General features: G+C 37.9%; 2 protein-coding genes across 2 annotated transcripts; both read right to left on the bottom strand.

Moving 5' to 3' along the window:
* Positions 1-1,858: 1,858 nt before the first annotated feature.
* LOC137949039 (NDR1/HIN1-like protein 1) lies at positions 1,859-2,703 on the bottom strand. The gene has a single exon (XM_068795297.1). The coding sequence runs from the start codon at positions 2,649-2,651 to the stop codon at positions 1,989-1,991; it is 663 nt and encodes a 220-aa protein (XP_068651398.1). The 5' UTR covers positions 2,652-2,703; the 3' UTR covers positions 1,859-1,988.
* Positions 2,704-4,256: 1,553 nt separating this feature from the next.
* LOC137948072 (two-component response regulator-like APRR9) lies at positions 4,257-10,078 on the bottom strand. Its single transcript, XM_068794004.1, has 8 exons — positions 9,836-10,078; positions 8,035-8,196; positions 7,802-7,932; positions 7,506-7,664; positions 6,404-6,560; positions 5,891-6,299; positions 5,083-5,782; positions 4,257-4,819 (listed from the first exon to the last, which is right to left on the bottom strand). Exons 1-8 carry the CDS (start codon positions 10,017-10,019, stop codon positions 4,733-4,735), a joined length of 1,989 nt encoding a protein of 662 aa, XP_068650105.1. The 5' UTR covers positions 10,020-10,078; the 3' UTR covers positions 4,257-4,732.
* Positions 10,079-16,418: the final 6,340 nt, after the last annotated feature.

Below are 16,418 nucleotides of genomic sequence, written 5' to 3'. Positions count from 1 at the left end.
TCGCAGCCCATGGCAGCAAACCTCTACCCCTCACGAGCCGTTGAGGTCGATCGACACTTTAGCACAAGAAATGGGAACAAATAACAAATAAATAAAAAAAAGTCTTCAACCGATTTGCAAGTTTCTCTAAATGTGAGAAGAATTTAGAAGGGGGTCTAAACAGAAACCATAACTATTCAGTAGATGTTTCTATGCCTCCACAACAATGATGTCTACCATGAACAGGTGAAAGACATCGAGTATCATCGGTTGATTAGAGAGGACGAATGTGAACAAGTTTGTAGACGTGGGAGCTAAAATGTTCATTGGAGGGAGATGAAACCAATTCAAGATGAGTTTGATACCATAGGGTTGAGTGGGATAAAGATCTTACTAGAATAAGTGTATTATTGTCTTTGTGGGTTGACCGAGTCAATTTACAGAACCTACTTTGATACTATGTTGAATTTATGAAACAAAAAAAAAAAACAGTGACTTGATTATATCTGAATACAACGATGGGAATGCATCTTCCTCTCTATCTACAAAAAAAGGGGAAGAGAAGGGCAGCCCCTTTGTTCACCCCCTCCATCTTTCCATATCACACCTCCTCCCCCTCTTTGCCTCTCAGTTGGGAGAGAGGTGAGGACAGCCCCGCCTAAGATACTTACAGAGCCACTCGCAGTTTGCTGATGTTCATCCAATTGAAGTCCATCTCCGAGACTCATTAGAGTCTGCCTTATCACCGATTCCGCATAACATGACCTGGATTACCACTTACAATAATATTTCTTCCTTGGGCTAGGCGAATTCTCAATCCTGGTAACAGCAATATATGTGTTTTACCTTAGCCTCGACGAAAAGAAGAACAAAGAGTATCTCCACCCACCCATTCAACTTATGTTTCTAGGGGTCATGATTCTCCTCTCTATTCGATTCGCTTCCCATTTGTATAGGAGAGATCCCATTCACCGAATTTGAAGAACAAAAAAGGGAAATTCTGCTCGCCATTAATTCAATCATTCAAACCTTGGAAAGGGCGGTCCTCCGATCTACTAGTTTTCTATTCCAGAAAATTCCGACGAGTTGAGACTGCTTTTCCTCTTTTCCTTTTTTCTACGGCCTTAAAGCCTACTTTTGGATCGATAAGGAACCAGGCTTTTTCTCAGACTCACTTTCCTCGCGACCAAATTGTAGAAGTGGTGTTAAGTTCAAATTTCATTTGTCCTCTTTGATTTAATTGCTGGAACTGATTCTAATCACGGACCACAATTTCTGTTGCAGACACAGGAAAAATAGGAAACCAACAAAAATTGAAACAACTGAAACATGTGGCTTATTAGTGAAGGAAAACGTGGATAAAACGTCCGATTGTAAGTTTACGTTCGTAGTGGACACCTTACATCACTCGGTCGGCAGCATATTGCAAAGGTGGAAGAGATGAATTCATTTAAAGTGAGGTTAAGCTTGGATGAAGCAAACGCAGAAAACCCATTAAAATTAGAAAGAGATGATAGCAAAAAACACAAAAGCACAAAAGCACTGTATGAAAGAAACATGAACAGGAGGCGGATAGCAAGAAATAGAGGGACCTGATCTTCACTTTGCTGAATAGCTCATTTACATAGAGGTTAAGCTTTGATTCAAGGAACAGTCTCTTCGAAGTAAATAAGCAACTTAGATGAAGCAAACGCAGAAAACCACCCTTTAAAGTTAGAAGGCCAAAAGCACTGTATGAAAGAAACATGAACCGGAGACGGATTGCAAGAAATAGAGGGACCTGATCTTCACTTTGGAGAATTCATGATTTTATATTTATATCTACTCCCTTACATGTCCTTTGATTGTTCATCTCCTGAAGAGAGAGCGTTAGGAACAAAAGAAGAAGAAGAAAAAAAAAAAAAAAGGAAAAAGATCACCATGATGTGATATGTTTACAAACAAAACCCCATGAAAAGAGAACAAACAAAATTAACCACAGGAAAAAAAAAAAAAAAAAAAAAAAAAACTCAAACATCTACACTGCAACCTGGAGCTCCAAGCAAGGGAGCTTGGCCTGCGAACCCTTTCTTCAGCCCTAGTATCATATCACATCTCACGTAAAGCCCATACCGCCTGGTTTTGATAGCTCCCCCCTTCCATCTCAACCTCCCCAAGAAAACCAGCCTCAGTCCCACCACCCCATATGCCTCGTCCGTCACCAGTCCATTCGCCACATGCGGTGCCACCGGCACTACCGCTCCGCCCAGCATGGGTGACATAGATACGGTGCTCCGGTGCCCTTGAACCAGCGGCGGCAGCGATAGGGGAGGCGTGATGGCCTGGTTCTTGTAGGAGACAAAGGCAGTGAGGCGGTCGTAGTAGATGGAGACCCGGTCGTTGGGGTTATGGACGAGAATGGTGAACTGCATGGTGGTGGAGACGACGACGGGGGAGGACGTGTTCAGGTCGTAGATGGCGGCTCCCACGACGGTGAAGTGAGGACGGTGAGGGCGGTAGATAAGCCAGACGATGAGTACGGTGACTCCAGCGAGGAGGAGGAAGATGGTGAGGGAGATGAGAGGCGTGCGGCGACGGCTGTGGCAGTGTTCAGTCATGGTTATGTGTTTATGATGCTCTCTGGGAGGGGAAGTCTCGGTCATGTTACAACCGGTGTGCTCTTCTTCTGCCATGGACGAAGCTGTGAGATAAGTGGGAAGGATTATATGGAGGAAGAGGGAGAGGGGAAAGGTGTCCAGGAAAGGGAAGAGGTGGGTGGATGGATGGAAAAATGGCTCAAGACAGAGGAGAGAGAAGAGAATATGTTCGACATTTGGAAGAAGTAGGATAAAAAAGAGAGGAGAGAAGAATAGGGCGTATAAAGTTGGGTTTGTGAGACGTAAATGGGTTCTCTTTTCCTTTTTTCTTTTCGTGGGTTTTTGGACCTGTTAAAAGGCAAAACATGAAATAAGTAAAAGTAGCATCTAATGTTGCTTAAGTATTACTCTCCCCTTTAAACTATGAACACCAATAATCCATTATACAAGTACCCAATTACAGGGAAGAATTTTAGAAACCTTCACCTGACTTACGGTTTACCAAAACTTCGAAGAAATGCTTGAGATAAGGTAAAAAGAGCATGGGTGAACACCATAACTTTCTCTTCCCATATCTGTCACCCTTTGTAGTGGCAAGAAGAAGCTTCATGTAAGAAGTTCCATTCTTCTTAAGCTTTTCTGAAGTTAAAAAACGCATTATAATATGATGTTATCTGACAAATCTCAGTGACACTGCTCTCCCATTTTTCTGCATGGACAAGGAGTTCCGTCGGAGACCGGAGATGAAGCTTTCTTTTGGTAAGAGACTGCAGAAAGTTAAAAAGCCATTGGATTTTAGACGGGATGACGGTGAGCTTCGAGAAAAGGAGAGCTGCTGGCTGACAAACGGATAAGAAGAAAAATGACGTGGGAAGCTCTAAGAGTGTCCGCCGCCACGTTGTCCTCCAGTCAGATACCCGTTTGACATGTCTTTTTTTTTATTTGTTAATAAATTCCTCTTTTAATTTTGTATAGAATTTCAAATTATGAAATCAACCTTCGATCACTTATTTTGTACAGAAAATAGAAGGAGGAGAAGAGAGTTAAAAATAAACTTTGGGGCTTAGCTTCTGCAATTGAAATAGAAGGGGGTGCCAAAGGTGTTTGATTCTCGTTCATATGACAAGGTCTGTTCTCAATTCCCCTGTGAATACAGAAGCATGTGCGTTAATTGTGTTCTAAGAAGGATTTTGATCTCATTTTTGTATCCCAAATATAAGATTATTTACATCAAGTTCAGCAACGAGGGAAAGTCTATGCTCCACACAACAATACAATCACATCTATGTGATTGATGCATATTGAGGCAAGAAGGTCTGGTGCATAGCGACGGTGATGGAGACGATATATGGGATAGAATGAGAGGCAACTGAGAAAGATTTTTGAATAAGAAGTGAGGGACGGTTAAGACTAGGAAGAGGTTCTCTGGTGAATAAAACAAACAATGACGGTTGGAATGAAGCTCTCAGGCGAACGACGAATGGCGAGGAAGAGGGAGGCGCTGACTTAGGCGAAGGGAAATGAGAGGTAATGAGCACAAACTTTCTTCAAATTCCGAACCGATTAAGAAAACAAAATCGAAGACAAAAACGGTTATTGCAGAGAACCTTTGTTGCGTATGGCACTTCAATGATGCTCTGAAACCATTCCAATAGTACAAATTTGAAATGAATAAAATTAAATATTATCGACTTCCTCCAATGCTCTAGGATATCATCATTTCTGAACTCCCACCATTGATTGAATTCAACTGAGGAGATGTAGATGCCATGCCAATCAAAGTCGAAGTTTTGAAAAACAAAAATCATTATATGAATCAATATCTCTGTTTGAGAGACCAAAATTAGAGTAACTAAGCACCTTGACTTTACGGGCTATAACACCTGATTGACATTTTCCTGAAGATGGAATGACTACAACGAGTTACCAAAACTTTATGGTATTTACAGACGATGGATTAGATAACAAAACTATCAATGAACAACAGGTTAAATGGTGCTTCCAACATATCAAGGGCAACTCTTCAGAGATCCTTTAATCACGGCAGTGGGTTAAACGACTCGTGTCTACTATCTCAGGTACTCCATTGTACTCCGTTTGAAGACAGTTCATTTCAACAACGATGTCCTTAATCTTTGAATTTGAACCATATAAACATCTATCTCAAAAGTCACATATCAAGGATCAGATTGTACTTGACGAACAAACTGCCCTTTCACTCTAGGCCTTTGCTCTGCTAGTCTTTTCCTGCTCTGATATCGAACCTGTCATGCAATTCTACATTAGGACCATACTTAACCAACCACAACAATAACAACAACAAAAACCATGAAAATAAAAACAACAGTTTCTTTTTGATAAATAAAGAAATAATTATAGTAATAAGAAGAAGAATCACAAAACTTGCGCTATCCAGCACATGAAAAGAATCACTCTTTACCAAAAGAGGAATATATCCTGCACGTAGTTCTTGTCTGCACAGCTAACAGAAGGAACAACATATATTTATGTATAGTGACATCAATACCTTTTTTTCAAAGCAACGATCCTTCCTCTTCAACCGGAACTTGGTTAAGGCTGCCTCTCTTTGGGAAGACCATCTGTAATCCACAACCATGACTCCATCATTTGTGAAAGGACCTTCGTCAGTCCCACTTTCTGCAGCTGTTGCAGGAGTTATATTCTTGTTGCTGCCATCACATACACTCCCACATCCGCTACTATTAAGATAGCTTTTACTTCTATTGCATAACCCACTACTCCCACTCTGAGCATTGACAAAAACATCATGTCTCATACCCTCTGATTCTAACTGATCATTCCTGGGCACAGGCCTGTAGATAGATTTACAGGTGTTTTGATCATGTAGATGATGACTCTCCTCAGTGTGGTGCTCCTCTTGATTAGAATGATTGCAATTCTCATGAAACGCTTCTAAATGATTGACTGGATTTGCAGACCATAAGGGTGGGCCTGGCTGTCCACAAAACAAGGGTTGTAGTAAAGCACCATACCCTGCATTTAATCCATCATAACCTGTGCCTCTGATGGGAACAGGAAGAAGAGTGGGCCCAACTCTAGGACCATCAGTGGCATCAAGATGATCTTGATTGGACAGGGGACTGTGGGGCTCACAGTTGGATTCACTTGGTTCACTGTTGTAATTGGTTGGGTGAACTTGCTTTAGCATAGTCCCGTCATGTGGCTGTATTGTCTTATTGTTGTACCTGCAGAATAACATACTACATGTGAATCACATGACCTTCAAGAAAAATGGCAATAAAAAATACAAAATATTTAGATTCTTCTACAGAGGATGGTTTGGCAGGGCTCACCATGAAAAAGCTGAGGCACTTGAATGGTTCCAGAAAGCTCCTCTAGTATCAGGATGTTTTCCCTCAACTTCATTGTTTCCTGATGCACTTGGGTGGGGCCTCATTAAAGAAAGTTCAAGAAATGGCAAAGAAGTTGACTTGGAATCAAAGTTCTTTGCTTCTGGAAAATGTTCTGCATTCATGCAATTCTTCACATTGTCATCTTCTCGGACATAAGTTGGCTGAAAATGCATATAACTGCATTGTGGTCGATTATCTATTGCTCCAATGAAGTCAATGGCTTCTCTACAGGGTTCAAAATTTTTTTTTTGGAAATCATCGGAAGCACCCCTATCCAATGGTCCTTCTATGATTATCTCACTTGAAGCCATCACTTGGTTGCATGTAGCTGCTTCAGATGTCAACCTCACTGATATATTTGAAATAAAAGCACCTTTGTAAGTATCTCTTTAGGATATGACTCCAGCCATGGAAAGAATAGCATAATGAGACAAGGTATCTACTGTTGCTTACCTTTATCAGCCTTCTCAGATACTGATAATGGGCTATGCAGCTTCCCACATTTTTTGAATGTATGCTCTTCTTTGTCAGAAGCAAGGGGCTCAAGTTCCTCCTGCATACTGTGTGGGAATGGGCTCTCAGCGTCTGCGTCCGGGTTCGTACATGAGCTCTGCACAAGTGGTGTGTAAAACATCATCCAATCGTTCTACACTATACAGGTAACTTGTCAGCAACTTGTGTCATGAAAAGATTTGTTAGCTTTGATGTTAACAGGTGTTTTCCCATTGGAAGTCAAGGTATGTTTGTAAGGGTTTTTAGAATGCTCCTGAATTTCTATCTTGATATTGGGAGACATAATTCTCCTTTAAAAATTCATTTACTCTCCCAACATCAAACAAGTTCAGTTAACTCAATCTCCAAAAGAGTAAATCCCCAAATAAAGTAAAAAAATTATAAAAAAGATAAAGAATCAACTGCTAACCTATGATCCTCTACAATCCTCTGAATACCTACATGTCCTTTGGTTTCTTTTTTGAAAATTGATTACACAAGCTAGCTACACCTCAAGCCTCAGTGAGACTTCAAACCAAGACCTCACACTATGAAACCCCCATGTGACCATTGATTCCAAAGGCCCAATCCACTAAATGGTGTTATCTAACTCAAGGTTTGCATAAAAAGACCAAAATAGACTTACAGAGTGATATTATGACTTGTGGAGCTATATATAACTTAATTTATGTGAGGCAACTCCAATGCTGTAAGACTGACTTAGAAACCATGTATTAGAATAACCAGAACCATTGATGTAGGTTTTAAGGTGAGTCCTACATAATTTGTGTTGATCCACAATGGAGGGTGATTGACCTGCCATTTATCGTATTACTTTGACAGAAATAACTTTTGCCTCTTTTATACTACAAATAGAGTTAATTAATAAAATCTAATAAAAGAAATATCCAGGTATTTTTTTAATGATGTAGAAGATGCAAGTATTATTTTGAATTAAGCCATTTATGCAATATTTCAGGTGTATATAAGTAATTAACCCTTAAATAAAAACGGAAAGAATTCCTAAAAGGTAAGACAATGGGGAAACAGTAAAAGTATTTACTTGACTGTAACTCCTTTTGTCACTACCCTCCATTTTCTTCTTCATACAGACCATATTATCACTTGAGTGGTTACTTGCAGCATTATTTTCAGAAACAGCATCCAACTTGTTCTGTGGAGGGAGGTTCCCATCTTGTTGCTCTTTAGGAACACCAGTTAACTGTAGACAAAATTACATGTTCGGTTTAAACTCAGAAAGATGAATATTGAGATAATATCTGGATGATTTAAGAAATGCTGTGATCAAGGAATCAAAATTAAACTAACATATTTTTTTCAGGAAGTACGTATACATACAGATTGCCTCCTCCAAACATGTTGCCACAAGTTCTTGAGCTCATTTTTTCTAATAGGTTTGACAAGGAAGTCTGCAGCACCTTTCATCATGCACTTGAAAACCATACTAATGCAATCTTGTGAGGACATCACTGCATGAACAACATAGTGTGGTCAGGCTAGTAAGACAAAATACTGATCTCTGGAAGTTCTTTCAAAAGCAATGAAAAAGATCTCTTCCCAATAAAACATACTTATGACAGGTATATTTTTGCATGCCTCATGCTCCATTATCATGGTGAGAAGGCAAAATCCAGAGACTGAGGGAAGTTCGACTTCCGTCAAGACAAGATCAATCTGACAAGCTTTCTCCTGCAGTATTTCCCAAGCTTTTAAGCCATCAGACACTGCCGCAACTGCTCAAATATTTTAAGAAGAGCATGTCAGTCTAGAATTATAACATTATGATTCACAAAAACTATCATTTCAAAAAAAGATAAAAAATCATATGCTAGTTTCATCATCTCAGAAAGATAAAAGAGGGGTATTTTGCGTGCCCCTTGCCAAATATTTTGTCAAGGGCTAGGTAGGCAGACACAATAAAGGTAAAATGAACTTAATAGTCTGGACATATATGTAAAATGCTTAGATACAGCACAGAGGGTGAAGAAAGTACCGAATGCATAAAAAGTGCAAATCAATAATATGTAACCCTTCACCAAAAGCTTCTTTTGTCTCAGTAATCATAATTTAGTGTCTCAGCTATTGCAACTTAGATTTTCTGCTCTAAATACACTTAATTCAAACATTACAGTAGAAGATTGACACTTGTTTACATGTACACCTGCATTTTATTTCTCCACTAATATCTAAAATGATTTTGGAGAAGCACCTTTAGTAGAGCGAAAGCTTGCACATTCAAGTAGCTCTCTGCTATTTCTCTTCTCATAGACTTGTGATCACACTGTAAAGGAGACCATTGTTATGATTTGTCTAAAAGTCATGTCTGATGTTTTATTCATCCACAATAAGGACCAATTGACTTGTCAGCACACACTTGCCAGTGATAGACCCCGTTGTTTTACTTCTGAATCTATCATATGATTCCTAGGTGCAAATTATAATCTGAATTCTCCTCCACCATGATCCAATTATTTTCTTTCGCATCATTGCACGTAAGGACAATTTTCTCTTGGTATTACTTTTATTGTAATTGGATCTTATAAAAACTTTTGTTTGTTTTCCGTATGATCAACCAGTTCAGTAGCTGTATCGTTCCTCATACCCAGGCATCGCTACAGACTATATAGCCAGCTGAACAAGACAGTATAAAACTTAATGTAATTTTCAAATTTAAGATTTAAATCTTTGCAAAGTAGCTCCCAACAACTTCCGTCGAAGAGAGATTTACAACAAAGACACAACCAACAATTGCTTTACTACAAGACTACTGGTAACATAAAAAGCGCAAATTGGGTAAGTCACCATTTCAGATTTTTTTTTTACAGAGGAAAATAAACCTCCAGACATTTCCTATACATAAAATGAAAGAGTCTACGAAGGTGCAATTATACGAGGACGAGTATACTGCATAGCATCGAAGGCATTTCTGACTTCTCCTGGATATAATTTTCAGAAAATGATAAAAATACTAGGCGTAAAAAACGGTTAAACCCCCGTCCCTCTTCCTCAAAAAGCACGGACCGATCACCAAAGAAGAGACCAAGCATGCCAACCTTCCAACTGCTCCTTGTAGATACTAAAGGAAAAGTTCAAGTATTTACAGCCCCGGAAGAAAACTTTAGCGTTGCCAAACAAGTCCAACAGTCGAAAGCTTCGTGAAGTGGCAAGGGTCAGACCACCCAAAGTCCGTTTTCAATTAGAGCAGAAATCTAAGGAAAAGCAAAAACAGAAACAAGGAGAGGAAGAAAAAAAAGCAATCTACTCCCTGTGTAGCTAGAATTTTCAAAAATACAGTTAAAATCCCCACCTGAAAGCCATAAATCAAGACCACGTAAACAAAGAAAGTGACGAAAACAAAAGACACGAGCCCACCTTTGTAATTACATTTCCTCAACAACGCGGCGATGATCTGCCTAGTGGAATCATCACCCTCGACCAAAAGAATTCGGAGAACCATTCGAGGCATAAAGTTCTCCCACCTCACCGCCGGCGTCTCGGAGCGTCGTCCTCTTTCCACTTCCTTAACTCCATCCGTGCTAGCAGCTACTTCGCCCATTTGTTCTCCCGCTTCCTTCTAAAAGCCCTCCAGACGTCCTCCGCAACGAAGCAAAAATATGATCCAGCTCTGCCGTCAACTGCTCTCAATAAATCCAATTTCTAATGTCTCCCTCTCTCCACTGAAAATATCTACTCCGCTAGAATGCACCGCGAGCTTTGAATTAAACAGCGGCGAGGTATCCTGGCTCGCGCAAAACAAGCGGTCACACCACCTGCGCTTCGGGAGGCCACCAACCAAAAAATCTAGAAGACAAAACCTTCGGCTTGCAACCGCCCGCAGCTTCAGTTGGTGGGCCCCGCAAATGCGTGTCTGACGTGGCACACCGCCGTCCTCTGGTTTGGATATTTTGAGGCGAGGGAAGCAAGGCCATCCGATGCGGGTCGCATGGGGGCCCACGATGGGAAACGTGGTTGCTGCAGCGGCGACGCCGGTTAGATATTTTTTCCGGACTCTCCGGTGTCGAGAAAGCTGGCAGCCTTCGGGTATTCCACGTGTCAATTACTTTTTATATTCTTTTGCCCATTTCCGCGTTCGTTGGGCCAGACTTGAGAGTGAGAGAAACTCTCTCCCGTCTCGATGACGTGCCACGTGGAAGTGGTGAACGGTTAGGAAGGAGCAATGGTTTCAATTTGTTCTCCACTTGCTCGGACAATCGGCCAAGAAATGACGACTGAAGTTGATTGGAGTAAATCAATGGACCAAAGATCATGTCGGGTGGGCCAGGGGACAGGATAAGCAGAACCTCGTATAGACGAAAGTACTGGCGTTGAGAAATTGAGATCACTAGCAGACATTGGAAGGTAGAGGGTTTGCCACGTGGCCGGATATCCACCACTTGCGATGTTTATGAAAGAAAAGAGAGATATTTTACCAAAGTTGACTAATTGAGCGTAATTAGTGTTAACTTCCATTTCATCTAAATCCAATTTGCCTACGTCATTTTTGAATCTTAATTATATATTTTATCTAGAGAAAGCAGGGCTTTTGGAGATAAGCTTAATGATAAGCTTCTATAACATTAGCCCCCCACCCCCAAGGGAAGGAGGGGGCAACCTACCTCCTCGTAAATTGGCCAGCAAGATAAGTGTTGTTAAAGTAAACATAAAAAGTAGGAATAGGGCCAAATGCAAAAGAAGGGTTTTTCTAGAGAGAGAAATCGACATCTAAAACAAAGAATAAGTTACAGAAAAGTTTCGAGTAGCAGTAGAAAACTTCAACTTTCTGAACTATTTGTATTAATATTATTGAGGATTTATATTGAGAAATATATATATCAACAGAAAGATATGTGATTCTAATTTTTATAAAAAAATTATTTTTCAATATGATATTTCTAGAGAGAGGTATCTACGTTGGAAAAATCAATAGTCATATAGGTAGCATGTACAATGCAAAAATCCGAATCTAAGTCATTTTTTTCACTTTTTTTAGTTGTTAATGTTGGTTAAGTTTCCTATTGTTTTCAAAATCTAGTCATGATTTTACCAACTTTATTATCTTTCCTTCCTTAAAATTTTTTTTTGTTTGATCTCATATTATATTAGTTTCCATAAGAGAAGTTTTTCCTACTGTGAGTTTAGTTTCCTTTTTTTTACAAAGTGTGAAAGTTTTGTTTCCTAATTCTAGATTCCAAAATTATCTCTTGAATTTTTTTTTTTTTTTTTTGTAAATTGGTCAAGTTGTGTTAAAAATTAATTGTATTATACGAGAAGTCTATTTTTAGGAAGTTTCCATTATTATGTTCCATCTCAAAACTTTCTTATTGGGTTTGTTAAGTGTCCTTCATCATCATGTTCATAGAGGAGTTATTTTTTTACCTCCCTTTTGAGTAAAACCTGGTTACATTTTATCCATCCATTGGTCTAACAACGCCTCCTTCTTATTTAGAAGTATGAAGAGATGCATTGTGCGCCTCTTTCCTTTCGAAGTATAAGAGATGCTATCATTTTATTCACACCCTTAATTCATCAAAGTTCCTTCTTCAACTTATTTTTGTTAAAATCACTTCAAAGCAATGCCTATAGACCCAATACCTATAAAATATAGGAGTGTGCCTAACATCCAGTTTGAGTCAAGTTTTTTTACTCTTCACCCAAGTGGTGTTTGTTTTTTTAGCTACCCTTAGAAAATGAGTAGACTTTTTGTTATGCCCTAAACTTGGGTTATTTTTTCTCCACTGAAATTGAACGAAGTGTGTTTCTGACTATGACCATTTTGACTGGTGTATGGAGCTTTGTTATACGACTAGGAGTGATTTTTCTTCTCTCACCATTATGTTGTGCAAACTAGGTCTCTTGGTAAAGAACAAAGAGATCATCAACTTGAGGAGAATTAGAAGAAGTACAAGATAAAGGTAACTAACAATGAAGAATTCTGCATGTTGTTATAATCAAGTTTTATGTGGCTAGAATATCCAAGGGGGGAGACAAGAAGAGAACAAGATGAATACTACAAGCAAGATGTGAACAAGAAGAAGATGAATCAAATCAAGACAGTTAATTTTTTTCTTCAAGTAGACCAGTTTCTTGACTAAGATTATTTGCAAGTGAAGTTACAAACACTAGCTTGAGGGGGAGTGTTAAAAGACACCCACATGTGTAGGGGTGGCATAGCTAGTGAAAAAGGAAAATTTTTATAGAGATGACATAAAATTGTAATTATGCAAGATGATGTATATCCTCTTATGTCTTTTTCCTTTTGAAACATGTAACCCTAAGGGCATTGTACTCATTGTAAACACCTTTACACAACTATAAATACAACCTCAAATCATGGGGTAAAGCATTAAAACCTCTTATTATTAGCTCAAATTTATCCGTATACCTCTCTTTTCCTCTTCTTTCTCTCCCATGGTTTCTTCTATCCTCTATCCTAAAAGCCATAATTCTTCTCTTCTCTCCTTCCCTTGAGATCTCTTGTGTTTATGTGTTGTCCCTAGCAATCAAGACATACTATTCGAAGCATCCATTCTACCGAACATGAGAGAAAAAAGTCTTAGCAAGCAACTATCCAAGCCAATGTTTGAACAACTAGTCAATTGCATAGTGCAAAAGGAAATATAGACACCATCTATTCAAACAATATAAAGTCAATTATTCAATTTGACCTAGAGAGAGAAAACTCTTTGTTGAATCTATTTACCTAGACGTGTGAACAACGTATGAATAATTAGACCAACAGAGGCCCTAAAAGAAAAAAAATTGGAAAAAATAAGTTTTGCCATGAACATCACTCAATCTAGTTGGTAGTTTGAATAGATATGAAAGAGAAAATGTACGATAAGAAACTACTTAGACATCTATTCAAACAAATGAAAGAAAACAAAAGGAGTAGCTTACAAAGATCATCCAATCGAACCAAGACCATTTGAATTACTCGTTCTAGAAACTTTGGGGGTGAATATTCAAAACTTTGATTTAGCCACTCATTAGTGGCCTACCATTATGATTTGAAACTCAAAACTAAATATTTGAGAATTTGAAAAATTCAAAAATAGCAAAATAAGCTACTATAAGTATTTGAGTTAACCCAAAGTTTATTGTGTTGATACAAAGTGTTGGGAGCCTTGTTTTTCAACTTGTTTTGAGTTTTTTAGTCAACCCAAAGTCCCAACAATAAAAAAGAAAGACTAGTCTGTTTACTATTAGACCTCATTTATTTAATTTTTTGGGGTACAATTTTGAAGTTTACACATCACCATAGCAACCACAACCTCGAGTATAAATAGCTTACTTTGAAATCAGAGTTATAGTTGATTATTTCATTGTTTAACTTGTGTATTTGGACTTTAAAACCATAATTTGAATTCACGATATTCTCTTAGTTGTTGTTTTTCAAAAAAAAAAAAAAAACATTGTTTGGGGCTATTTTGCAATTCTCTATACATTGAATTTTTTTATTTGTGTGTACAAATTATGCTTGGACTTTAAATCAATTAAATATCCAGACCTGGAGCTGCTTATCACTTTGGTGGCCATATAGGTGTGTTGTTCGTGTTTGAGCTTGTATTTAAAAAAAATTACCTAATTGAGAGATTTTATTGTTGCATCGGGTGGCTTCTCAAAAGGAAAAGGAGGCGGGGCAGGGGTATCGAGGGGGGGGGGGGGGGGGGTGGGGGTTGTTGAATTGAGAGTTTGCAATTAAAAATTGAGTGCACTGAATAAATTTAAAATCAAGTAAAGTAATAAAAAACCAAAGTAGGAGACAAAAAAAATTTTAATAAAAAATTTGAGATATAGGGATTTTTGCAAGTTTATAAATCATTTCTCTCAAAATGGGTTTGTGAAGAAATTTTAATAAAATAATAGTTGAATGCAATAAATTACCAAAAAAATGCTCTCTTACCCTTCATAATGTGTATGGAGTGGGGTTTTGTAAGTTTTCACATCAAGCTAACCGTACTATAAGAAAACCAGGCTTTGGGGCAACAACGAATTTAATTTCCTTGGCAGAAAGACCTCTCCTAACAAATATTACATTTCACTTCGTTGAGAGAAATAATAGTTCTCTCCCAACAAATTACAAACTCGCTAATAGAAATCACTTTCTGTCAGTGAATTTAATAATTTGTTTGGAGCTATCAATTTCTAGAATTTTGCGCCAACGAATTATTGAAATTTGTTGGGACATATATGGGAGGATATAGCTTGATTGATCTTTGCTTTAGAGCTTAATATGACAGTTCTCGGTATGATTCATCAATCAATTAGATTGACTGATTATACTTTATGTGTTTCTATCAAATTGCGTTATGTATGATCAATCAAACCCATGTAGGTTGATCGATCATGCTCTATGCCAGACTAAAAAAGTTGGTTTTAAACATGATGATGATATAACTAAGGGGTTTTGCAAGTTTAAGACTTTATAGTGCATTGGTTAAACATGATTTTGATAAATGACATGTCCTAAAGCTCAAAATCTCTTGCATACCTTAAAATTGGAGTTTACTATTGTCCACCCTAGACTATTCAAATCTTCATTTCTTCTCTCATAAGTGCTTCTTAAATATGACTTGACACTTGGTTGAGTTTGAGGTCTTGCACTGAGTTTTGTTGGTTCTTTATGTAGACCTTGATTTTTGTGTCTCTTGAAGGAGTTGCATCTAAATGTTTAATTAAAAATATTAGTACAATGTGGTTAAATTTTGTTATCATCAAAATATAGATGGAGGTTAACCTAGATCAATATTTGTATATGCTGAATTTTATGCAAGTTACAAGCATTGGTCAAACATTGTGTAGGCAAGACTAGCTCATCTCAAATCAATGAGAAAAATAATTGTGTAGGAGTAGTTGTTGATAAGCCCTATTGTGGGCATAAACTGAATTACTAAATTGGTTGCTGCAAATCCTTTTATAGGTCTAGGTAGAAATATTTATGTTGCTATTGTGAATATCCTGGTGTGGTCTTTACTAGAGAGCTTAGAATGTTGTTACTCCTTGTGTTGGTCAACATTACTGAAAACCCTTTTGTTGGTCTAGGTTGGAGAACTTGATTAGCTAACATAAATCTTTGTGATGGTGTGCAGTATAAATTAACAACTACAGTCGATTGACATTTGTAGTTATTTGCTATAGATATTTGACTCACAAATACATTTAATTAACTCTAAGGTACAAACACCTTGGAGTTGACTAGCAATCCAAGATAGGATTATGAACCACTATAAATCTTTGTGTGTTCTTTGTGGATTTGTTACTTGTGTGTTATCTTTGACTTTGAAATTGATATTGCACAGTGAAAATATCCAAAATGTAAACACATAAATTTAAGTAAAAGAAATAAAAAAATTAGCAATGAAGTTAATAAACCTATTCACGCCCCTCCCCCTCTAGGTTTGTTCTTCGTAGGACCTAACAATCATAAAGTAACTTCCTTGAAAGATGAAACTAGGTAGAAAAATTTAAGAGAGTAAGAAAAAATGGGGCTAGTTTAACCATTTCACTCACTATGGGGGGTTAGTCAACTTGAAAGACGAGATGATCTTCAATCGCATAACGCCCTTCAACACTTTGGGGTCCAAGAAAGTTGTCAAATCTCAAAGGTTCGAAATTCTTCCAGAGGTGTTGAAGCTTCATATCCTCATAAAACCTAGAGTTTACAATAATAAAAGAGTGACAAACTCTGTCACAAATCCTTGAAGATGTCAAATGCAACAAGAGACGAAATTTCTTGTGGCCAATGATAAAAAACAAGTCAATTTACCATCCAAGTGAGGAAGTCAATCCAACTATTGGAAATTCTCTATAGGACTTTATTAGAACATTGTAGAAATTCTCTATAAAACTTTCAACAAGCATGCACTTTGTTGCAAAGCTATAGCACTTCCTTGATTCATGGAATGCAACATGTGCAAGATCAAAGCTTCATCATCACATGTCACATAATAGCTAG

Source organism: Aristolochia californica, unplaced genomic scaffold, assembly GCF_029961685.1.
Source record: "Aristolochia californica isolate CCGP_79_NKW_82.1479 unplaced genomic scaffold, dmAriCali1.0.hap1 SCAF_13, whole genome shotgun sequence".
Taxonomy (NCBI): Eukaryota; Viridiplantae; Streptophyta; class Magnoliopsida; order Piperales; family Aristolochiaceae; genus Aristolochia; species Aristolochia californica.
Note: the sequence above shows the minus strand (reverse complement) of the source record. Positions and strands in the feature narration are given on the sequence as shown.

Bases quoted from the DNA above. Each gene is read 5' to 3' on its own strand.
- LOC137949039 (XM_068795297.1), bottom strand. From the start codon at position 2,651: ATGGCAGAAGAAGAGCACACCGGTTGTAACATGACCGAGACTTCCCCT.
- LOC137948072 (XM_068794004.1), bottom strand. From the start codon at position 10,019: ATGGGCGAAGTAGCTGCTAGCACGGATGGAGTTAAGGAAGTGGAAAGA. The intron at 6,561-7,505 runs GTAAATACTTTT...CCACTTGTGCAG, and splicing joins ACAAAAGGAGTTACAGTCAA to AGCTCATGTACGAACCCGGA. The intron at 5,783-5,890 runs GTGAGCCCTGCC...GTTATTCTGCAG, and splicing joins AGTGCCTCAGCTTTTTCATG to GTACAACAATAAGACAATAC.